The 25,856-nt window shown below is 36.5% G+C and overlaps 1 protein-coding gene across 8 annotated transcripts in view; it reads left to right on the forward strand.

The window, feature by feature from the left end:
• The window catches only part of ADGRL3 (adhesion G protein-coupled receptor L3), a 788,566-nt gene that overhangs the window by 644,528 nt on the left and 118,182 nt on the right, over positions 1-25,856 (forward strand). For all 8 annotated transcript variants that reach the window (XM_044387778.3, XM_026508964.4, XM_026508973.4 and 5 more), the window contains 4 exons: positions 13,659-13,842; positions 14,802-14,924; positions 20,432-20,640; positions 21,348-21,524. In XM_044387778.3, coding sequence (XP_044243713.3) covers positions 13,659-13,842; positions 14,802-14,924; positions 20,432-20,640; positions 21,348-21,524 — 693 coding nt within the window. The remainder of the gene's footprint in view (positions 1-13,658; positions 13,843-14,801; positions 14,925-20,431; positions 20,641-21,347; positions 21,525-25,856) is intronic.

The raw sequence follows: 25,856 nt of genomic DNA on the forward strand, positions 1-25,856 counted from the left end.
CTTCTTCTTCAAAGGCAGATGGTCTGTGTTCTGTATAGCTTACAAAGTATTGGGGGGCACCTAGGTGACTCAGTCGGTTAATCATCTGCTTTTGGCTCAGGTCATGATCTCAGGGTCCTGGGATCGAGTCCTTTGTCGGACTCCCAGCTCAGTGGGGAGTCTGCTTCTCCCTCTGCCCCTCCTTTCTCTCTCTCTCAAATAAATAAAAAGATTTTTAAATTAAAAAAAAATGCTTACAAAGTATTTGAAACAAGCCATCTGTTTATTTCAATTTGGAACTATGATTTGCTCATTACTTATTTATTTAGTTTGTTTTACCTCAGTAATCCACTGGAGATCTCTATCCTAGGCACATAATGGAAAAACAGTATCTGTCTTCAACTATGAAGAAAAACCACATAGTAGTTAACAACAAAAACATTCAGGAATTAATAGTTGAGCCCAGGGGCCCAATAACCTTATCAGCACTGGGAATACAGCAATAGGCAAAATCCTGCTCTCCCCCCTAGGGTAAAATTTCTAGGGGCAGAATATAAATAACACAGCAAGTATGTGAAAAATATAGCATATGAGATGATGATAAATACTAAGAAAAAAAAAGCAAGAAATGCATCACTTGAGTGATATTTGAGCACAACCCTGAAGGAGATGAAGGAGTGACCTATGCAGACATGCAGGAAAAAGCACTCTAGCAGAGAGACAGACAGCTCCTGAGGTAGAAATATCCCCGTGGTGTTCCAGGAGGCCAGTGCATCGGTGCATTGTAAAAGAGAAGAGGGTCATAGGGCGTGAATCTGGGATGGCGAGGGCCCAGACCTGACCGTGCATTGTAAGGACCCTGGCTTTTATGCACGGAGACACAGTAAACCACTCTAGGTTTCTAAGCAGAGTGATGACATGAACGAATGTGTTTTTACAGTGAAGAGTAGATTATTTCAGGAAAACTAAGGGCTGAAACAGGGTGACCAAGAACAATAATGAGCAAATAGGAGTGTGAGATGCTGACATAATTACTCAGGTTCAGGATTCTTTTTTTTTTAAGTGTAACAAACAGGAATTGCTAGGGGTTGTATGTGAAATGTCAGAGGAAGAAGAGCCACAAATGACAGAAAGTGTTTTATGTGAGCAACTGGAAGGATTAAGTCACTATTGGTTGAGATGGTCTGCCTGGGACCAAGTTGCAACAAGCACAGCAAGAACTTCAACTTTGGGGCCTGTCCACTTTGAGTCTATTAGCTGCTCAATGGAGACGCTAAATCTGCAGTCACATAGACAAGCGTGAGTTCAGCTCAGAGGGCAGGCTAGAAGGAATCATTTGGCAGCGTTTCACTTTGGATGGCATTTGCAGCCAAGGTGCGAGATGAATTCATCAAGGGAATGAGTGTAGGGAGTGAAGAGAAAAGAATCTAGGACTGAGCCCCAGACACGGTCAGACTGGAGGAGGTGAGGGAGAAGGGAGGGAGCAACAGGAGAGGCCAAAGAGCAGCCTGAAGGAACAGGGCAGTCCTACAGAGCAAGGCATTCAGGAGACAACTGAGGTTCTTGTTTCACAGACAAGAACGTCATGTCAAGGGCTGCTGACCTGCTCAGAAATGCTGACGCAGCTTTTCAGTGATTACAAGTAATGTCAATGTTTGCTTAATTAAAAAAAAAATCCCAGAACCCATGTATCTGTATTACGATATGTACTATCTAAACATTTTTACCTCTTCCTTTGATTTTTGGGTCTTTAATACAGACTTTTCTGTGAACCAAAGTTGCTACTTGCACCTTTGACAAAGTGCAAATTGAATTATGCCCATTTTACTTGTCTGCCTTGGTGCATAAGACAAGAAGGATTCTAACCTCCATTTATACTGCTAGGAAGATATTAATGAGTATTTTCAAGTTCCTTGTTTGGTCACTTAATTGGCTGTGTGACAAAGAGCTCTGTGGTGCATGTCAAACAACTTGCGGAGTCCTATAATGATTTGTGCTTTGCTTGACTTGTGATACTATTCTGTGTGGCCTGTCAGGCTGGATATCCTTGTTAAAGTGGCTAGAATAAATTGGCTAGTGGTGTGCATACAATGTAGTATATTAACTACAGCAACAGGGAGTACTTTCAGCAGCTCTTTCAAGAGATTTCGATGTTTGCCCATAAGCATCAAAGCCAACCCAAACTTTCATTTAATATAATTAAAAGGACATCTGAAAGTAGTTTGAATCACAGCGGGTTCTTGAGGTTTGGTAACCCTTTGTTAAAACCCTGTGAACTTAATATATTTCACAGCTTGATAAATCTGCACTTGATTTGTGTCAGTAAGAGAGAAAATATAAATCTGCACCCTGCGTGTTTCGGGTGCCCTGAACCTATTGCTAAAAGACATGGAGATCAAAGAAAGTGACTTCCATCTACAAAACCAGAGTAGTTTTCTTTAGATAAAGAAGTCCTAAGAATTCTGCCCGGAAAGTTGTCATTAAATGCGGTTATAAAGCAATCATTGAATCAGAAGAGAGCAAAACCATATGTAATGTATGCAGAGTAAGTGATACAGGTTATTATTTAACTTGGAGAGGTCAGTTCAGAAATCTAATCATTAAAAAACCTCTACAGGACGATGGTAGATGTTGACGACGGAGATCCTACTCTGACGTGCGAAGAACATCGTTCTGGGAATCTCTCAGAATTCCTGTGGTGGCTGTGTCAGGTCAAGCAGTGATGGCTGCTTTACAGAGCATTTCCGACCCCTCCATTCTGCACATTTCCTATAAATAAACAAAATGTTCCAGCTGCTTTTTGTATATACATGGTTTATGAATGCTTCAGGAAGTAATTCTTAGGAGGGTTAAAAAAAACCTTCTGTTTTCAAATAAAATATTTTCATCTAAAACAAAAATATTTTCCCACTTCTTTTCACCAAGTTGCATTCTCTCTTGTAATTTTTAAGTCAGAGCCTGGGTCATGACTTAATTGTAAAATTGTTCATATAAAGTGCTTTCTAATGCATCCTTGCTTTCTGAAGCGTTTACCTGCAGAAAAGTTTTTGAATATATGGAATATAAATAGATATTGTTTCTGTGCAAACACAAAAAGAATACACATCAATTTCCTTTGTTATTTCTTTAATCTCTTCATGATCACATAAGCTAACCAGAAGGAAAAAGATATTAAGAATAGCATTACACATTTAAGATGCTACTTTCTGAAGTTATCATTACCTTTTCTGGTGCAGGTCAGAAAAGAAATGGAAGTTTTAAGGTGTAATTTGCAGTAAAGTAGTTGCCTGATGGCTTGGAACCAAACAAATGATTTTTTAGTACCGCTCCCAACAGAGTTATAATTTTGATATTTTCCTTTATCTAATGTACGAATTTTATACAGCTGGTAGTAACAAAACTTAACTAGGTGGCTTAAACAAACCAGTGCTTTATTCAAATGCATAAAAAAGAAATGCAGACAATGTAGTCCAAGATTAGCATGAAAATTCCACATCAGAGACCAAGGCTTATTCTGTTTTTCTCTTCTATTAGGTTTAACACATGGGCTTCCATCCTCAAAATGAGATGATGGTTACTTAGGTTCTGATCATCACTTCATGCTAATCTCTACATGGGAAGAAGGAGAAGGACAAGTAACTAAAAGATTCATCTCTTTTTAGAATGTTCCAAAAGACGCATAGGTGGGCATGTCCAGTGATTCTATGTCTAAGTCAAAGAGTGTTATTGGGCAGCTAGCATTCTTAGAGGCAACCAAAAATATTTTTTTTCTCATGTAATGGTACATATTGATATCTGCATCCAGTTTTGATATAATAACCTACCACAGACTTATGATAATATAGGGTTACTTTTGAACCCTAACTACAGATTAAAATTCTCTTTTGATTACTCTGTTAGTTATAGTCTTGGGCAATCATTTTGTTATAAAGGTTATTTCAAATCATTTTCAAATAGCATTTTTCTTCTTTTTAAGTAGTAATTGTTTTTAATAGCTAATATAGGTATATGGTTTAAAGTTCAAAAAGTAAGAATAATAAAAATGTCTTTTTGCCATGGCCATGGCATTGCTAACTCGGGGGTGTGCCACTCACAGTGTGATCTAGTTGGGAGATGGCCCCTGGAGTTGTGTAGTGCAATGCTGCCTTCCCTTCCTCTCCCCAGGCATTCAGCTGCCCTTCAAAGCAATCACTATTATCAGCCTCTTAAATATCCTACCAGAGAAGACTACTTTTATTCTTATCCATGTTTTTACAATATTTTTTCATAAATCTTGTTATAAATCACAGAACAATATTGTTCTCTCTGCTTACAATACGGACTTTGGGAGTAGCTTGTGGCAGAACCACAAAATGAGGCAGCATTTCTCCATTGAAAGGAATAAATGTGTAGAGAGAATCACAAGGTAGCCTCATATCATGGTTTACATCAACAAAACAACTTAATTCTTCGTCAGTAGGAAATGGGTTGAATAAACTGCTATATCAAGTCATGGAATGCTCCTTAAGCCACAGAAGGAATGAGGTAGCTCTTGGGTTGATTTAGAAAGGTGGGTGTGGTATATTAGAGGAGAAAACAAACAGGCAAGCAAAAACCAACAGATCATATTATATAGTATTATAGTGATCACATTTGTCGGTATGTATATGTAAATATTTACAAGTCTGGAGGGATCCACAACAAACTGTCCAAGTGATTTCTTCTTTGGGTGAGGTTGGTGGTGTTGTCCCATAAACAGACTCTCAGGTTTTAATTTGTATACTTCTAAACAATACTGTTTACAAGCATATACTTTTTTTGTTTTTTGGTTTTTTTTTTTTTACTAATATACATTATTTTGTATATTTATATGTCCTGCTTCAAAGTAAAAATTCAAAAACTAAACCGATGGTCCCTTAAGAACAGCTTCCCTGTGGTTTTTTTTTTTTTCCCTTTATTTCACAGCCATTCTACCAGTTCTCAGAAAATATATCTATGGAGTTATTATTATTTCAAGAGGAAGGGCATTTTGGATACTTTTATGATCGAGTGCATTTTGAAACCGATGGAAACTCTCCTCCCTTACCTTCTGTGATCCACACTCTTCTGGCTCTGTTTTCTTCACCTCAAGATGTTGACTATTCTTTCTAAGTTTTCTCCTCTAGCATTAGTGTTTCTGGGCCATCGATTCTTCTTCTTCTTCTCAGCTTATCTGGGTAATGTCAGATATAACAATGCCTTGCTTCTTATTTAACTTCATGATGCCTAAACCTATGTCAAGAACAGATGTCTGAGTGAGCTGCAGCTGAGGGGGTAAGAACATGCCCCAAATATGCCACTTTGGCATATTGATTATTTTGAGCTGAAAGCACAAACGTACGAAATTAACCCTTATCTTCCATTAGTTTCCCCTATATATTTCCCACAACTTTCCATTACTTTCCCACAACTTACCATTCCTGAAAGCTTAAATCCTTTTCTTTTATCTTGTCACTTCTTCACAAATGTTTTGTTCTTTTATTTAAAAAATTATATAAGCTTGCCATCCTAAATGCTTGTCTTTATTTTTCCTATATAAGTTCCTATACACACATAAAAATATTAAATAAAATTTGTAGACTCTTCTTCTGCTTATGTAATGGGTTAATTCTCAGGTCCTGGCATTAAATTGGCATATACCCTAAGAGGGTAGAGTAGAGGGAAGGTTTTTCCTCCCTTACCAGGCTTCTGTAGACCTTTTAAATTGATTCCATTCAAGTACTTTGCACTCAAAATACGCACCCTCTACCTTTTAATGAATAAAATCTGCTTCTCTTTATTTCCATTTTAAATGAATGCCACCTCATTGCCTACGTTCAAATTCTGTGCACTGCATGTCTTTAGTTCCCATACCAACTGACTTTAATTAATCAGGAAATGTTCTTAAATGCCTGTGGAATCATTCTTTTTCTTCATCCCCAGAGTCAGAATGTATGGATTTGAACCCTGGTTCTGCCCTAGGTTAGTCAATTAACCTTTAGCAAGTCACTTCACTTCTCTGAGTCTCAGTTTTCTCATTGCAAGATGAGGATCATATTCATTTCTCCCTCACTGAGTCGTCAAAATTAAAGGAGTTGATGTATAAAACATATATTTTTGAAATATTTACTTATTTGAGGGGGGGGAGCACAAGCGGGAGGGGCAGAGGGAGAGGAAGAGAGAATCTTAAGCAGACTCCGTGCTCAGTGTGGAGGCTGCTGCGAGGCTTGATCTCACAACCCTGAGATCATGACCTGAGCCGAAACCAAGAGTTGGGTGCTTAACCAACTGCCACCATCCAATTCTTGATAAATATTAACCATTATAATTTATATCACTCCTCTACTTTAAGTTTTCAGTGACTTCTTATTGCTTTTAAGAAGAACTGTACACATCAAACATGGCTTGCAAACTTCTTTGAAAACAAGCCTTCACTCACTGTCTTGCCACTGAACCCGTTGCACTCTGTTCTGCCACAGGAAATCTTTTCAGTTCCTCGGAGGTGTCTGTTCTTTTCCCCTCCCTATCTGTATGCACATGCTCTACCTTTTGCCTCTTTGGTCGATGTTGAATTTAAGCTCAGAATTCTACTTCATGGAGCCTTTTCAATACAGTGCTTGAACCCTGTGCTTCCGCTATTAGCATGCTTGCCACGTGTCTGCTTGTTTAATAGTCTGGCGTCACTATACTGTCATCACTTTTAAGGATGGGAGAACATCTGTCTTTCTTGCAGCATCCCAGTTGAGAGTAGTTAGTTAATATTTGTTGAATAAATGTTGAGTTAGCAAGAAGTTTGAGTCAAGTTTATTGCTCTATTTAATTCCTGTAACACAGTATAGATTTATTTGACAGCAATCAATCATTTAATTCTAAATGAGATTTTTTAAATAGTACAATAAATTACAGTTTGCTAAAAACAGTACATTTTTAAACAACAAGGGATCTCTTAAAGAGGCAGAGTCTTTTCTATGAAATTTTAGGTTCATCTTGTTCCCCTGTTAAGGGCTCTTATCACTATATTAAGGTCAGTTGTGTTATATAATCTAATTTTAATTAAGATTTGAAAATGCCAACACTTCACTGTAATATAAAACGGAGTTCAGAGATTAGTAGTTTTTATATGCTTAATGATATTAAATGACAGTGATTATAAAAAGAACCTTAGGTTATTGATCAGATGTGTAAATATCACTCACTCAACTTGACTTCTAATAAAAAACCTGCAAATTCAAAACTGTTTTGAAGACTCCTCTAACATTTGACCTTTAAAATTTTGACTGGAATCAGTATATAAACGTAGATTAGAGTACAATGTGCCCTATTCAGTAATGATTTTAAACTTTTGCTCTATTTTATTTTATTCTCCACTGATAACCTTCATATCAAGAAGTCAAAAATGAAGAATTAAAGAGAAATTTTATTTTTTCAAATTATAAATTAAGGTAAATTATATATGTAATTGTATATTATATCTTATGTAATATAATATTACACACACACATATATATATAAGCAGAAAGCAGAGGATGTGAGCAGAGAACAGAAGACTTATTTCTCTTCGCATATCCTGAGGCTTATACATGAAAAAAAATATTTAAACATAAATGTATATATAAGAAATAAATAGCCATGTTCAGCACAATGATTACAGTATGTATTGATGAAGTAGTATTGCATTCAGGAGAACACATCAAAAAACAAAGATGTAGAAGTAAAGAGTAAAATAAAATTTTATTACTGGATACTTTTCCAAAAGGATGTCAGCAATTTATTACCTTAAATTTATCCACTGAGAGGAAATAATTGCTCTTAACTTTCTAATGGACTGCCTAATGATAATTTGCATATTTATGAATGTCTGCTTTATTGTAACACAAAAGAACTTTTAACAAATAATGAATGAATTTAATATAGGATTCATTTTCCATTCTGTTTTATTGGGGAGGAGAATCTTCATAATTCTACTCTAAACATATCTAAACATATAACTCCTTTGTTTAAAAATATTTACTAGCTGAATATTTTCTATGCAGTTAAGCCCAAACTTCTATCATACTGAAGGTCTTCTAAGATCTGACAGCTACTTACCATTTCTCCCACCATACTCATCTTTTAACACTCTTTTCCATGCACCACACACTCTCCTCATCCCAAACCCAAAACATCCCTTGCCTTAGTACCTGCTTTGTTTTGCTTTAGTCATTAACTTGCTTACTATGTCCTTTAGCCTCAAGTTTCCTCATCATAATCCAGGAAAGTTTATTCATCTTTTCGTGTCTAACTCAAAATCACACACCTTCTGGGATCTTTTCTTGATCTTCCTCTGTAAGAATTCATTACTTTTTGTCCCATATGCTGTGAGTTTTTAGCTCTATTTTGTGCTTACCTTCTGCCTTGGAGTGTAGACAAATGGAAGGCTGACTCTATGTTTTTCTTCTCTTTCCTAACCTCCTCCAACAGTGACTTCCCTAGTTCTTTGCATATCATACATAGTTAATAGGACCTCATTGAATTACATTGAAAGTGAGCTCTGGTACACTTAAAAACATTTTGGAAAGCATTTGTAGAATATATTGTTGTTATGCCTAGTAGTTTGCATTTACTACAATAGCCTGTGGCTCTGCTTTTCTCCTTTTGAACTCTGATTGTCTTCTTAATTCCCTCTTATTCAGCCTGTCTTCCTTCCAAACCATGTGATATCTGAGCACTTTATTCTCTCAGAACATTTCTTGGGAGACATGGCAAAAAAGTTGTAAAACTAGAAGATGTTTTCATTTTCCTATTACATATAAGATCATTAGTGATTTGATAGTAAAAGTAGGTTATCTTTGCATAATGAGAATTTTATGAGTACCTAAAATGTCTCAAGTCACTAACATTTACCCTAGGAAAACACCAGTGAACATGGTCTCTCCCCTGAGAACATCGCAACCTCGTGAGAAAGCCAGACCACAAGTATGGATAGTTCTATTCAAGGTGAATAAGTATTAAAATGGGAACCCATTGTGGCACTGAATCTCTAAATGATAACAATTTGGATAATATTGGCTAGTTACTAGGGTTTTTGTTTTTGTTTTTGTTTTTTCCATTTGTTCTTACATATTCTTTGCTCTTATAAAACCAATACTTTCAGAGATTTTTTTTTTTTCCTGCTGGTATGATAATGGAGAAGATTCACTGAAGTATGAATCTTCATTAGATGTGAATCATTCAGCAGAGTCATTGAACACTTATCATGTACCAGGCAGAGTACTGGGCACTTATAAAAGACACAGAGTCGCTGCCCTCACAAAGCATACCTTTTCTTAAGTGAGAGATCTGAAACAGCCATGCAGATAAATACGTATTTTAGATACTTTAGATAATGACACATGATACAAAGAAAACAAAACAGTTAACAGATTTAAGGGTGGGGGGGATTCTCCCTAGCTATGCCAATAATCGAAGACTTCTTTGTACCCGAGCTAAAACCTGAAGGAGCTTACAATTAAAAGTCCATCTTCAGAAAAATGCAATGGTGGTAAAGTTACATATCTTTTCACAAGCATTCATTCTATTTGGTCTTTAATTTAGTGGTTTTCAAGTGAAGAAAGAAGGGTAAGTAGGTTCTCCAGGTGATTTTGCTTACCTAGTTTAAGTTTTACTGCTCACCTGGGTAAGAAGTGCCATTGAGAGGTGTCTCATCGTTGATCCTGGGTATTTCACAAGCACATCGTCTTGGAATAATGACAAAAGTTGTTACTAGCTGGTTCCCCCCAAAATTTTCACAGTAGTTTTAGCAAATAAGTAAGTCCTCCCTTTTGAAATAGTATGATTATACACTTTAAAACATCTTTTAACAATCTAATTATATGCTATGAGTAAAACTAGTCAAATGAATTTGCCTAAGATCTGAATTTTATGATAAGAAGGTCCAATAATGTTGTGTAATGCAAATATATGTCTAGAAGGATACAGTATGCTCATCCTGGTATGAATCTAAGTGACTTTTACACTTTCTAATTTATATTTGATTTTTAGAAACAGTCAAAAGTCACTTTAGAGTCTAGCCGTAAACTATATAATGAGAAGAGTGATATTTAATAGCAGAATACCCCTGACTACCTCAATTTGAAACATAATGAAACTTACTTTCTTGTGTAGTTCACACTTTGTTGATTGGTTAGAAAACATAAATATGTCCAAAGACACACTGAAATTTAGTGACAACTAGAACGCAAATTTCCAGTGCCATCTCCTATTCAGTTTCTAGTGTTGTGAAAAAGAAAATAAAGTGAGTTAACATTTAGTTTCTGACAAGGACATTGTTGGTTAAATTTACTTTTCACAATTTTAGATTCTTTCGGTCTGTACACATCAAAACCATGAGGTGACTCTTTTTCTTTTCTTTTTTTTTTTGTTCTCATGGATCAAGTCTTGTCTTATAATAAATGCCGGACCAAGTGTATTTTCTTCCAACTTTATCATGTAAATTTTAGATCAGAAAAATATTTATAGCAGAAAAAGAGAAGCCGGTGAGAGCTGTTGGACATTAAATGATGTCCCAGTACCTCACTTTATTCAAATTCATTGTACATTCCCTGTTCAACTTTGGTTCTAAGCATACTTAAGCTCATGTACTTGTAACCAAATAAAATGAAAATCAACCTGTTTTTAAAGAGATGTTGTTGAACTAATGAAAGCAATGCAAATAACCAGTTTGACAAAAACAAAACCACACACACATGCATAATGACCAGATGTCATCATTTGTGGGTAAAACATACAAATGCAAAAAGGTACAAGGAAAACAAAATACAAATAGTCTTTTGTCATTGAAGGGTGTGACTATTTAATTGGCCTTCATTAAACTGGTAACAGGGACATGTCAGCAAACTTTGGAAAGTTTAAACAAACTACATTAATTATAAAGCTATTAGGATTGAGTTAACCATGCTGTTCAAACCTCTAAAACACACATTATGAATTAATACACATGTTCCTATACTGTCCTATTCCTCAAAGCTTTAGGTGATATAGTCTTTAGTAGTTAAATTGTGAAACAGGTTTTTTCATGAAGGCTACACTGTAGAAGTTATTCCTTTGGGATTTCACTTTCAGAGCAGATATTTTGTAATTATCAGGTATGACCTGTGCTTCCTTCTTCCCAAGCTGGATTTAGATATGCAATGAAAGTCAATATAAGATTACACCTTAAACATGTGTTATGAGCCAGGCAACATAAATGCATTTATATTGCCATGCGATATAAAATGATTATATTATTGTCTCTGATTTATAGATGAAGTTCAGACAAGTAACTTGCCCAACATCGTACAGCTAGTAAGTGGCACAGTCTAGGTACAAACTGAGCAGATATGGTTCTCAATCCCATATTCTGATTTTAGCACTACAGAATTCTGTTTTCCAATCCTTGTGTTGAAATTGCCTTACGTTGATACTTAAGCAATCACAATATGTGCTTTTTAAAGAAGAATAAATATTAGATTTGTGCCTAACCCATCCAGATTTTAGGACCGTATATTATGTCTGTCATTTCTATAATAAACTTGGAAATCATTTGGGCTTTGATAGAAGACTTCTTTAAAGATTATGATTTATTTGGGAAGATGCAATTGCCGTAAATGTACTTGCAGTTTATAACTATGAAAAAATACTGTACTACGTACATTTTCGTATGCAAAACTGCGATACTTTAGTAAGGGGTGCCTTTGATTCATTAGTTACCAATTCAAACATGGTATTTTACCTCACGCAGTCTGTTGTTAACAGGTGGCTATTTAAAACATCTCAGAGTTGACCACAGTTGTTTATTTTTCTTGTTTTTTTTTCTTTTTTCCTCCTTTTGCATTTCTTAAATTAAAAAAAATAAAAACAATGAAGGGCAGAGCAGAAATATTGCATTATGCCCAATAAAATTTTCCCTGAGGTAAGCTTTAAGTTAATTGGTATGAGATTCTTAACTAATGTTAACAATGGCTGTTCCTTGGAGAACAGGCATAATTTCTGTTGCGTATGGGATTTTCAGAGCATTTCTAATGAATTCAGAGCATCATCTAATCACAGAAAGAGTACTTCTTTGCACTCAAGAGGTCGATTTCTCTGGCTCGTGAAAATACCTAAACTTGTTTTGTTCATTTGTTTCCTATGTGGCACCTCCTTTTTGGCATCTCCTGTTGGCATTATCCCTATAGAGAACTTCCTGGAAAGCAAATCATTTTGTTGTGATCGGAAATGCTTTTGTCTGGCTTCTAGGTCATGCTTTAAACTCAGAACACGTGGCAGAACTAAGCACACTGTGTGAAAATGCCCAGTTATTAAACTCATGAGAGATTTTTTTGGTGTTTTCTGTTTCTTGTTTGTTTGTTTTTAAATGATGCAAAGTACTCAAGTTGCAAGTAGGACTGTTTTACATGAAAGTCCAGTGATGTTGATTTTTGGCCAGAACTTGGAGTAGCTGGGAAAAATATCAAGAAAAAAAACTCTTATCAAAAGGCAAATTAGTTTTTGAAGCTGGTGTTAATTGGCAGCCAAGGTGTTTCATTATGAAGCTGAATTTTTAACAGTTGTTAGTCAGTTACTATGAAAACACCAGCCAGAAGAAAACACTGCAGTGCAATGGGTATTTCTTCAATCTCTCCTAATCCTTCTCCAACGTGTCAATAATATGAGTCTTGTTTTAAAACACCCATGCACTGCCTAGAAATTGCCTGTGTTGGCTGTTTATTCAAATTTATTTCTCGATTAGATGCATATTTCATAATCAACGGGTTCAGGGATGATCACTTTCAAACTGCAGGTGTATTTTTCTATTTTGCAATTCTCTGTTTGAATGAAACCTTAAGAAGACCTTATTGGGAGAACTTTTTTTTTTTTCTTTCCTTTGTAACCTAGAGCACAAAGCTAACCATGGGAAATATATAAATTGTAACTAGGGAGATGATTCTTTTGGATGAAGCAATGAGAACTGGGGCTTTTTATCTCTATGTGTACCTACTGCTGCTTTTTTTAAAGGAAAAACACCTGAGGGCCACAGGTAGAAGTTCCAACTGTTTATTCCCCTCCCTAATAGTAAACAGCATGAAGAAGGTTTTTCTCCACACATAACATATCCAAAGCCCCTGGGAGTATGTATGCTTTGATATTTTTCCCATTCTGACATTTTACCAGCTGGCTAAGAAAAAAAATTGGTTTGCTCAGTGAGTCCTCAACATAGAGGCAACAAATTCTAGTATTGTCCTGTCTGTCGTTATACCTTTAACCTCTGCTGTATTCAGCATTTAGTTTTATGGTAATATATAGGGGGAAAAATCATTTTTGTGGGTGATCTGACAAAAGTGTTGGTTAAAATTACTTGCCAACAGTTCCCCAGCCAAATAATTTAATTATGTGATTATAGTCTTATTGAAGCATTTGCTATTGATTCTAAGAAGCAAGAATGGATCTATTTGTTGTCCTTCAAAACAAAAGCTGGTTTTTCTCTTGCCTTGCAGTCTCAGCTAGGGCTTTACCAGAACACAATAATGAATGCTTCTGCTGCAGCGTGTCACAGGGGAGGCTGGGACAATACTGAACTCGTGCACACCGCTGATCCTTGCTTGCCGAGCAACATGTACACCTGGATTTCTGACAGCTCTGGGAGTTCACTAGAGACCTCTGTCATTCTGTTCATCCTCTTGTAGGCGATGGTCGAGACAGTTAACAACCTCCTCCAGCCACAAGCCTCAAATGCGTGGAGAGACCTGACTACAAGCGATCAACTACGGGCAGCCACCATGTTGCTCGACACTGTGGAGGAAAGTGCTTTTGTGTTGGCTGATAACCTTTTGAAGACTGACATTGTCAGGGAGAACACAGACAATATTCGTAAGTGGCCTTTGTTATACAGAAGGGCCAGAGACCCGTGGACAGCAGAAGAGAGAAAAGAAAAAATTTCTGTGGTAGTGCAGATATTATAAGTGATTTTTATTTCAGTGGAGATAAGTGCTTTTTTTTTTTTTTGGTGTAATTAGAAGGATATCACCTGGCATTGGCTTAAAAGGGTCCTCATAATTTTGTGTGTTATCCTCCTTAGGATATTCCAATATTGGATATATTAGCCTGAAATCACTCACAGTGAGGTCCTTTAGTTAGTGAGTTAATTAGTTTTTTTGTCTGTGTGTATGTATGTATGTATGCATTGTACTATTTAAAATCTTATCCTCCTAACACAGTGCCTGTGGGTCATGTCAGTTATAATAAGAATGTCTCTGAATTATGTACTGTAAAGAAATCAGTCATTTAAGTGAAGGTGATAAAACAGTTTTTTTGTAATCGTGTTATTAGCTCATAAGGAGTATAAATCTATTTTTATTGTGCGTAAGGATATAGCTGACAGTTTTATTTCAGAAGATTTGATAAAGCTGTTTCAAACTTATTACATTTAAAGATAGATCAATATTGATATAATAGTGCAACTCTAGATTATAAAGAAACTTTTACTTAATTCACAAAAGAAAGATAATATTTTGAAGAGAAACTAAATGACAAGGTATAAGGATTTGAGCTTGAATGTTAAATTTTAGGCTTTATAATTGATGTATTTGTGTTCTTATTTACCTGTTTAATAGTTTTTATTTGCTTTATTAAAAAATACTTTATTTAAAGGAATACTTTAAAGAAATACTTTCAAAATAAAACATTGAACTACTATTCGTTTGACTTCTATAAATTAATAGAACGTTAATTCCAGTGTTTTGATTTCAGAAATATTTCAGTGATTTAGGAAATCATCTTAGCTTGGGTGTGTCTCTCAATGAGTACTGATAACTCTTTGCCATTCACAGAATTGGAAGTTGCAAGGCTGAGCACAGAAGGAAACTTAGAAGACCTAAAATTTCCAGAAAACATGGGTCATGGAAGCACCATCCAGCTTTCCGCAAATACTTTAAAGCAAAATGGTCGAAATGGTAGGTTAGAATTTATTTGTTAAGCATGGTGAGATGAATTTGTCATCAATGCCTTGTTTCTTGGCTTGTGGTTTTAGATCTGCTATCCAAAAGCTCCCTTTCTCTCACTCAACTGTTCTCTCTCACCTCTTCCTCTTCCTTCTCTTTCCTATTTTCTGCACCAACAACATCACAATGTATTTGCTCTATAAAATTCTCAGTCAGATTTGGAAATTGTTCTGTTCCTTTTCATTTGCAGTACAATGTCAGAAACTTGAATCTGAGAGGAATTAATGAACAATAAAATCCAGATATCTGACTTTTTTCTTTTTTTCTTTTTTTTTTTTTTAAAGATTTTATTTATTTATTTGACAGGGAGAGACAGCCAGCGAGAGAGGGAGTACAAGCAGGGGGAGTGGGAGAGGAAGAAGCAGGCTCCCAGCGAAGGAGCCCCATGTGGGCCCCAAAGGCAGATGCTTAACGACTGCACCACCCAGGCGCCCCGTGACTTTTTTATTGAAAGGAATAAACTGTCACTGAGTTGACAGATTTGGTTTCTAAAATTTTTAATGGAAATTTTACTTCTAATTTTAAAATTGTATGTTTTTTTCCTTATTCGCTATTTTTGAAGGTGTTTCTATGATTTTTCTTTGCAAAGCATACAGAAAATTTAAATATGAGAAGGTGATTTGGGGGAAAGGAACTGGTCAATATAGGTCAGTTTGATACTAGATTAAATTCACTGAATATAACAAGAATGAAATAAACTCATAGAGAAAATATGTCTCAAGTGTCACTAGTATTACGTTTTTAATAGCATACTTTTTGCCAACTAGATGAGATCCTTTGACCTGTTAGGTGATGGGAAGACAGCCTCAGGTTGTAGCAACCAACTCAAAGCTTGTGTTTCAGAGTGCTGGGTGCATAGTTTTAAAGGATGAAGAGCCTGTTGAATAATACCAAGACAAAACAAATTAGGCTGCCTTCAACGGAACAAAGTTCTTTTTTGGAAATCATATAAATGACCTTAAAAGTCATTAGATTGCTAATTTGACTATGTGAATTTTGAGGCAACAATAACATTTTCTACGAAGCAAAATCAGATTTCTGCATCAGCTTTCCACCTGGCTTCCCTCTCTCCACTCTTTCTGCCTCGCAACATGTATCCTGTTGACTAAAGGGATCTTCCTGAAATGTAAATCTGACCAGTTCATTTCCAGTTGCACTCAGATGAAATCAGAGGATTTCACTAGCCCACCGTGTGCTCGTCCACTTCCTTCCTGCCTCATCTGCCCCACTTCCTGTCTGTCTTTAGCATGCTCTCTATGGTCCAGGCAGTCTACTCGTGATTCTTTTCCTTTTTATTGAGGTAGAAGTGACACAGAACTTTATGTTAGTATCAGGGGTACAATATAATGATTCGATATTTGTGTATATTATAAAATCTTCACCGCAATAAGTCTAGTTCACATTTATCACCACATATAGTTTTATTTTTTTCTTGTGATGAGACCTTTTAAGATTGACCTTCTTAGCAACTTTCAAAATATACAATGCAGTATTATTAACTACAGTCACTATGCTATATATTATATCCCCCCATATATATATATATATGACATTTATTTTATAACTAGAAGTTTGTACTTTTTGAACTTTTTCACCCATTTTACCTACCCACCACCCTCTGCCAGTGGCAGTCACCAGTCTGTTCTCCATATCTATGAATTTAGTTTGTTTTATTTATTTATTTTTTTTAGAATTCCACATATAAGTGAGATCATACAATGCTTGTTTTTCCATGTCTGACATATTTCACTTAGCATAATGCTCTCAAGGTCCATCCATGTTATCATAAATGACAAGATATCATTCTTTTTTTTTTTTTTAAGATTTTTTTTTTTTTTTTTTTTATTCGACAGAGATAGAGACAGCCAGCGAGAGAGGGAACACAGGCAGGGGGAGTGGGAGAGGAAGAAGCAGGCTCATAGCGGAGGAGCCTGATGTGGGGCTCGATCCCATAACACCGGGATCACGCCCTGAGCCGAAGGCAGACGCTCAACCGCTGTGCCACCCAGGCACCCCAAGATATCATTCTTTTTAATGGCTGAATAATATTCCATTTTCTTTATCCATATCATCAGTGGACACTTAGGTGGTTTACATGTCTTAGCTCTTATAAATAATGCTGCAGTGAACATGGGATACAGATTTCTTTTTGAGTTAGTGTTTGTGTTTCCTTCAGATAAAAACCCAGAAGTGGAATTACTGCATCATATGGTAGTTCTATTTTTAATTTGGGGGGGGGGGGACTTCCACAGTGTTTTCCACAGTGGTGTACCAATTTACATTCCCACCAACAGTGCACAAGGATTCCCTCTGATCTAGTCTTGATTCTGTTCCTTGAATACACTAAGAGTGTTTCTGTATCAGATTTTTGCATTTTTGTTTCCTTCCTGGAATGCAGTTTTTACATTTCTTTACATAGAAGATTCTCTATCATTCACTATTCAGTATAAATCTTACCTCTTTAGGAAAGGAAGTTTTTCTCTGTCTCCCTGAAGGTACATCATTCTTTCCTAATTGCTCTTTTCCCATTAGCCATTTTATACCAGTGCTTCTTCATGGTGGTTATTCACTTAACATTATATGAATTATTATTATTATTATTATTATTATTATTATTATTATTAAGTTGCCTGTTTATTATCTGACTTTCCCTCTAGTGGGAAGCTCATGAGAGCAGGGATCTTTTCTTACTTGTTCACTGATAGAACACTTGTGCCTGGCACATGGATAAACTAAGAATTTATGAAATAAATGTGTGAACTTTCAGATATAAAGCTAATGGCAATTAAAATATAATTATATTAGTCATATTATGTTTTGTACTCATTTATTTTATTTACTAAAGTAGTGTGTGGGTGGGGGTGTTTTAGGTCACATTTAAACATTAATTTTGGAGGGGAGAATCTGTAACAATTATATGTGACTAAATGCATTGATAAAACAAGGTCGGGTGTCAACATGACACTGTCCCATAGCTGGAAATTGGTAGGAATTATCAAGTGGTTATCAACCAGTTAAAATAAAAGTTGTTACTGTCACCAGGAAGAAAAAAAAAGATGTGTTTCTTAAGTTTAGCCTTCCAAAATTTAGTATTTTCATATTAAATCTAGAAAAAAGAACTAAAATTAAATGCTGTGTTGCAATAGACAAGAAATATTTAGCGAATTACTGTTCTTTGCTCAGTACCACGTTAACAGATGTGGGTTGGAAGTTTAAGAATGCCCCCTTACTTTATGTAGCTCTTGTCATAATGTCTTTGCTGTATTACTGAAAGGATAATGGATATCTCATGGAATCACTGAGAAGGCTGGAGAATCAGGCCCAGAAAACCTACAAGAGCTAGTAGGCTGACAGCAGCCTGTATCATCACACAGCATCATTGCTGTGATGTCACTGCTGCCACGAGTAAAGCCTAAGTGAAGGTGGCTGCTGCCATCCCACCTGCTGCTTCCTTGTGTCACCAGCTCCTCATCTGAATTCGGAGACGCGTGCATCTGGTGGGAGGCATCGAGCTCAGGTGCCCAGAGCAAACTCTTTGCAAGGCAGGCTGGGAAAGCAAATGTACATCCATTTTGTGTCTATAAATCCCTAAGAGTTGGGAATTTCCCAAACATGGGAGCACAGTTTAGATGGACAGTCCCCTCCCTCCTCAAAAGAAATCTATTAAAATTTCCTTGTTCTTACTTCCACTTGACTCTAAAATTCAGGGATAAGGACTGAGACTTCCTCAGCTTAGGAACTGTGATAGTCAGGACAGTGCCTGCCTCTTGTGATATGAATTCATACTGGAAGTAAGACATAGAGCTTGATGTATTTTAAGAAAGAAAATGATATGATCAAAAACATGTCTCCTGGGTGACTCAGTCGGTTAAGCATCTGCCTTCTACTTAGGTCATGATCCCAGACCTGGGATGGAGCCCCGCATCGGGCTCCCTGCTCAGCAGGGGGTCTGCTCCTCCCTCTCCCTTTGCCTTCCCTCCCAATGTTAAAAGAAGGTTAATTTTACAGAAGATTGCAGGTAGGAGATAGTCACAAGAGAAAAAAGAAGATGGAAGGATGTATGGAGAAAGTGACTTTCAATGAACATGGTAATTGAGTTTTAAGACAGATAAGGATTTTGAATCCTTGTTGCTGTTGTTTTAATTGCAATTGAGATATAATTTACATACAATAAAACATACATCCCTTAAGAATGTAGCTTGATGAATTTGACAGTTGTATGTTCCTCTGTAATATTACTTAAAATAAGATATAAATCTCTTCTATTACCCAGAAATTGTTACCCCTTTCCAGTCTTCTTACCTCCTCTCCCCATCTGATGAAACTACTCTCCTTACTATCTCTCTAGACAAATTTTGCCTGTTCTTAGACTTCGTACAACCGGAATCATGTAGCATGTGCTCTTTTCTGTCTATATTCTTTAACCAAACGCAGTATTTTTGGGATTCCGTCATCATGCTCTATTAGTAGTTTCTTCTTTGCTCTATCAGTAGTTCTTTATTGATGCATAGTCTATTCCATTATATTCATATGCCATAATTTGTCTACTGATAGATTTTTTAGTTGTTTCCATTTAGGAGATATTATGAATAAGGATGCTATTAATCTTATACAATTTTTTTTGTTTTTGTTTTTCCTTTGTAGATATATATATTATCTAGGAAAGGTAGTTATGTTTAACTTTATAAGAAATCACCATCTCTCCAAATAGTGGAACTATTTCACATTTCCACCAGCAGTGAGCAGGAGCTCCAGCTGTTCCACATCTTTGTCAATATAAGTGTGACCAGTCATTTTGATTTTAGAAATTCGAGTAGGTTATGAAGTGGTATCTCGAAGTGATTTTTCATTTTTATTTCCAAAATTACTAATGATGCTGATAACTTTTCATGTTTCTATTAACCTTTCATATATCTTTTTTCTAAAGTATGTGTTTATACCTTTTGCAATTTTAATGTGTTATTTATTCTTTTTTGTTTATTAGCAGAAATGCTATGTATAGTCATGAATCTCATCTATATTATTGTTGATGCTGTATTTTGATATTTTTAATTTTGATAAAGTGCAGTGTACCATTTTATTTTTCTTTTATGGTTAATATCTTTTGGATCCAAGTCATCCTTACCTACTCTGAGATCACAAAGATCCTATATTTTGTTCTAGAAACTTTATGGTTCTGGTTTTTATGTTTAGGTCTATGATCTGTCTTTAAGTTTTGAGTACGGAGTGATACAGGGATTGACATTCATTTTTTAAAATATTGATAGTTTTTTCAGCATCATTTGATATTCCTTTTCTTATGAATGACTTGGCACTTCAGTTAAAATGAATGCTTAATTTTGTTGTGAATATATACTATATGGGTTTGATTATAATTTAATTAGATCTAGATTAGGTGGAATGTACAAAGTAATCAGAGTTTCTCCCCAACTTATAATTCACATTTACATTTATTTCAGGAGAGATCAGAGTGGCCTTTGTTCTGTACAACAACTTGGGTCCTTATTTGTCCACGGAGAATGCCAGCATGAAGTTGGGAACAGAGGCTATGTCTACCAATCATTCTGTTATTGTCAATTCCCCTGTTATTACAGCAGCAATAAACAAAGAGTTCAGCAATAAGGTTTATTTAGCTGATCCTGTGGTGTTCACTGTTAAACATATTAAGGTAAGAAAATGCCATGTTAAGTTTAGTTGTCCACATTATCTATACTTGTTACAGCACAAACATGGAATATATTAATTTTCCTTTTTTCCTATTATTTGACAGATAGCAGTTCATTATCTATAAAATGATAGTAGTGATTTTTTTTTCTAAAATGAGGGAGGAGAATAATTCTTGAATATGTAAATGCTTCTGATAAAAATATCTATAGATGGATTTATCAATATGTCTCCATAATTAAAAAGAGTTAGCAGCATATTTAGTGGAATTGGACATGGCTTCACCTATGATGTCACAAGTATTTATGTCTTTGGGCAAAGATATATTTTTATGTATGTACAAAGATTGTATTACAAATTGAACAAAATTTCTACAGACCATCTTCTCAGAAATTGTTTCGAGTAATTAAATTCTTTATAATGTATTTTACTTTGAAATTAGTTGAAGTCGTTCTGAGACATTGATACTAGTATTCCATTAATATTAATTTTTTTAAAAAGTAAACTCATCTCTAATCAGAGGAAGTAAACGACAATATATATTCAAATTTGCTTAGGCTTGATGAAATCCACTTAATATGAAAACACTTGTATACATCTCCACAAAAGTTGGAACAGAGTCTGAAGTGTGTTAGATGTAAAGAAAATGCCTATCTAATTTACGTGATCATAAAGAAGTTATTGGTTTTATTGATTTTTTTCCCCCTGTAGCAGTCCGAGGAGAATTTCAACCCTAACTGTTCATTTTGGAGCTATTCCAAGCGCACAATGACAGGTTATTGGTCAACACAAGGCTGCCGGCTCCTGACAACAAATAGGACACATACTACGTGCTCTTGTAATCACCTAACCAATTTTGCAGTCCTGATGGCACATGTGGAAGTTAAGGTAAGATACATACCATAAAATAAAACTAGTTAAGCATATGGTCAGGATACCACTATAAAAAGTCCTACGTCCACAGGCCAGTCTTACTTCAAAGGTTTTCTAGTTTCCTAGTAATTCTGTTCGGAAACTCTCTGAGGTACAACCCGTGTTCTCCTGGATGATTCAAAGAAAACTTTTTTTGTTCTATTATCAACATGGTTTATAAAATTGCAGTCCACTTAGAAAATAAAATTGTGCTTATAAAAATTCCCCTTAGTCTCCCCTGATCCTATTTCGTATGAATAAAGGAGAGCATGCGCACAAAGCAAGGTAGGACCCCAGGACCAAAGGCGGGTGCAGTGGGGTTAAGAACCAGGATCTGGTAGGTTGGAGATTAAGAGCTATGCATGGGATTAAATACTGCCAAAATGACTCTTGGAAAAGCAGCCATTAGCACAATAAACAATGCCTGGTAATGCAAAGGGCTTAGCAAATTCTAATATAATGTAATCGTTTTTCTCCATTCAAGAAAACCCTATTCTAAGAAAAAATCCAGGTCATAGGTAGTTTCCAAAGTCAGACACACAGCTAATTTGGCTGCATCAGTTTCCTCCTGGCATGAGTCTGGCAGCCATGGGGGCAGGGAGAGAGCATGAAAAGGATTTAGATTTCAGATATATTTAGGACATAAAAATACAAAGGGCTTATTAGCTTGGTTATAGACTTTGATGGATTAGTAACAGTAAATTATACACTTGTAAATTCTCTTCGCATCTCCCTGATGTCAATAAAAAGAGAGGAAAGATTACTCTCTAGCATGGTTTCAAAAGTGAAGACTGTGGCACAGATTTTATCTACTTGATGTCATTTTTCCAAATAATCTCATCCAAAATTTTCCTTGACACTGTTGAATTTAGAGAGAGTATGGGTATCCCAGAGGGAGACCAAATCCAAACCCTGTTAGCTCCTTAAAAGTAAATTACCGTAGCTGTGTCAGCACAGTTTACGTTTTGGTCTTTAAAGGACTACATCCCCTATTTATCAGAGCATCACAGATTGATGTAGTTTCGCAAGACCAGCTATACTAACAAATGTTAGATTTCAACCTGGAATGTGTTCGTGTGGCTCTGGGATTCTATTTTTTCCATTTAGGGAATAAATTCAAACCCAGAAAAATGGATCATATTTGAAACAACAATAAAATATCACCTTTTGCTGCAGGCATGGCATAGCACCCTCTCCTCGATCTATTATACAAGAATCCCGGCTATGACCATTATTGCATGTCGACAAGAGACAAAATAAATGCAAATCAATATTTCCCTTTAGCAAGCATTCACACAGCATGGATGTCCTGGTTTTCTGTACCATAATCTTTTGCAATTGCCAGTCAGCCTCATTTGGATCTCACAGCATGGTTTTGGCACTTGAAACCCAGAAAACAAGCAGACTGAACACCACCACAAGTCCAAAAAGAAACACACTAACCAAACTTACATGAGACGAAATTTCTAAAACAGAACACGAATCTATTTGTGCACAGTGAGAAATACAGCGACCGGTTGGATTAGATATTTATTGTTGCTAGTTGTCACTTTCTAACTCCACAGGAAAATGTAGGAAGGAAACAAAATCATATTGGATAGTTTGGCTTGATGAGCTTGGAAGGAGAGCGAGAGGAGTTAGCCGAGTCATGTCAGAGCTGTTGCCGTCAAGCCGTGGTACCCTGATGCGTCGGTCTTTACTCCAGTCTCTACCCGTGCGCTGACATGCTGTCCTTATCTATCATCTGTGCTTCTCTGCTGTTCATCGAGCACTTCCTTCGTTCTTTTATCAGCAGTTTTGAGTATTGGAATTGAGACCTGCACTGTGATTTTGCAATGCAGAGAAAGATCATCTGTTGAGGCAGGGCTGCTGAGAAGGGGCTTATCAAAAAAATGTCCCGTTCTGAAGGATCAGTAGGATGTATTTAGTAAGGCAACGCGTGGAGAATTTGCACTGAACACTTCCTTCACTTTGCCTTGGGTATATCCCTCTCTCATCTTTCTTTCCTTCCTATGCAGCAGGTCCTTCTTAGCTAACTTTGTTGGTTCCTCCTCCTCGCCGTGATCTCTCCTTGTTGCTCTGGCGCAAAGTGTAATTAGGTCTAGTGTAGGCCTTATCTGTTCTTTGTCCCTCGATGATCTTATGTAGCCATATGGTGCTAAACATCTCATGAGTCCCAGATTTCTATCTCCACTTTTTAACTCCAGACTCATAGATTCAACTCCTGACTTGTTAAATCCACTTGGGCTTCTAATAAGTGTCTCAATTCTAGAACTACGCTTCAGGTATTCTCCCACCTGAGTCTTCTTAGTAAAGGGCTGTTCTGCCCTTCCAGGTGCTCAGGCCCTAAGCCCTGCATCATTTTTGATTTGTTTCTTTTTGCTCACACTGCACACACAATCCTATGAGCATAAGCTGCAAAATCCAGGATCTGACAAATTCTCAGCGTCTTCGTCACTACCACCCAGGTTCCAGCCACTGTCATCTGGCCTCCACTTTCTAGTTACAGCCTCTTAGTTGGTCTCCCTGCTTCCCTCCGTGCCCCTTCTAAATTTATTCTCAGTAGAGTTGCCAGAGGGGTACTCTTAAAATGTGAGTCAAACCTTCTCACTAGTCTAATTCATTCTCAAAAATCAGCTCTGTAATTCCTTTAAAATGCAAATCAGGAACTTCATATCTTTGATCAAATTTGAATGATTCCTTCTCTCAATAAGAGCAAATCCCAAATCTTGCCTCTTTAGCATCTTTTGACCTCCTTTCCTACTACTCTTCCTCTAGCACCCTTGGCTTCAGCCATGACAGGCCACCTTGCCTCTCCACAAACACGTCAGGTATTTAGTTAGACCTGAAAGTCCCCCTTTTTCTACCCCCCAAACAGCCACCAGAGCCAGCTTCCTCATCCCCTTTAAGTCTGCTTCACTGTCACCTTCTCAAAGAGGCTCACCCTGTCCACCCTATTTAAAATTTCAAATTATTCCCCCTGACCCACAAAATACTGTGAGGAATAGATAAGGCAAAACAGTTTCCTGACCTCAGGGAATTCATACTTTATCAAGGGAGAGGAAGGGCTAAGACTGATTTTTGAGTGGGGTAGTAAGAGAGATTTCATAATTTTAAAGAAGAAAAATTCAACTGAGTAAGTTTGAAGATCTAATTGGCTTTATTAAGGGATTCATGAAGCAGGCAGTGTCCCATCTAACAAGTAGAGAGGAACTCCAATGATTTGTGCAATATGGAAGGTTTTTATAGGAAAGGATGGGACAAGGAAGTTATTAGCAAAACTAGGGAAAGGATTGTTTCAGGCAAGGTCACCTTCCCTTGGGGGAAATTTGGGGGTCTTGTTAGGTGGAGTTACCTCATCTTTAGAGAGATGGAGAGGACACATGTGACAGATCACCTCATTGATGTTTATCAGAAAATTCCTGACTGGCTGATTGAGACTTAACATTTCTAGGGGAGATTGAAACTGCAATTAGGTTAGGTATTAAGCCCAATTTAGGGGCTTGATACCTTTGGTGACCTGGCCTGAGTGATGCCATTTTGGGCCTGTGGTTTTCTTTTCAACAATAGCTAGGTCAATTTAGGCAGGTTAAAGAAGGCAGGGGGTGCTTCTACCTAAGGTGGCAATTTTGCTGGTTAACTACTTCCGAGTTCACTGTACTTCTGTTGTCTAAGGAAACATTTAATTGTCTTCTCTTTTAGACACAAATGTAACCATTCCGGGGGTGCCTGGGAGTCTCAGTCCCTTAGGCATTGGACTCTTGATTTCAGCTCAGGTCATGATCTAGAGTGAGATTGAGCCCCGCCTTGGACTCCGCCCTCAGCAGGGAGTCTGCTTGAGATTCTCTCTTTCCCTCTCCCGCTGCCTCTCCCCCTGCTCAGGCACATGCACTCTCTCGCAAATAAACAAATAAAATCTTTTTATTTTAAGTAATCATTACAGAAATTTAGGTAATTTTATACCAAACAGAGTATCTATGGTATTTTAAGACCTTTCCTTTATTGTGAATCACCTACAGGTGTATTTGTCTGTTGTTCAGCAGAATGTTAAATACATCAATTGTCTATCTCTTCTCTTCCTAGTGATTCTTTTTGTGAACACCCTTTGTGGGAGGAGTATTTTAGTTTGCAGGAGTGTAAGTTTCAAACTAATTGATTAACATTTCTACTGCGATTTTGTAAAGCATTGTAACAAATGCTTTAGAAAAGAGTTTATATCACCTATAGCTCTTTCCTCTATTCAAATTGTAATTCTTTGGGAGATAATTTAAAAAATAATAATAAATTTTTCCTGTCAGTTCAACTTAA

The sequence above is a fragment of the Ursus arctos genome, unplaced genomic scaffold (genome assembly GCF_023065955.2).
Source record: "Ursus arctos isolate Adak ecotype North America unplaced genomic scaffold, UrsArc2.0 scaffold_9, whole genome shotgun sequence".
Classification (NCBI taxonomy): domain Eukaryota; kingdom Metazoa; phylum Chordata; class Mammalia; order Carnivora; family Ursidae; genus Ursus; species Ursus arctos.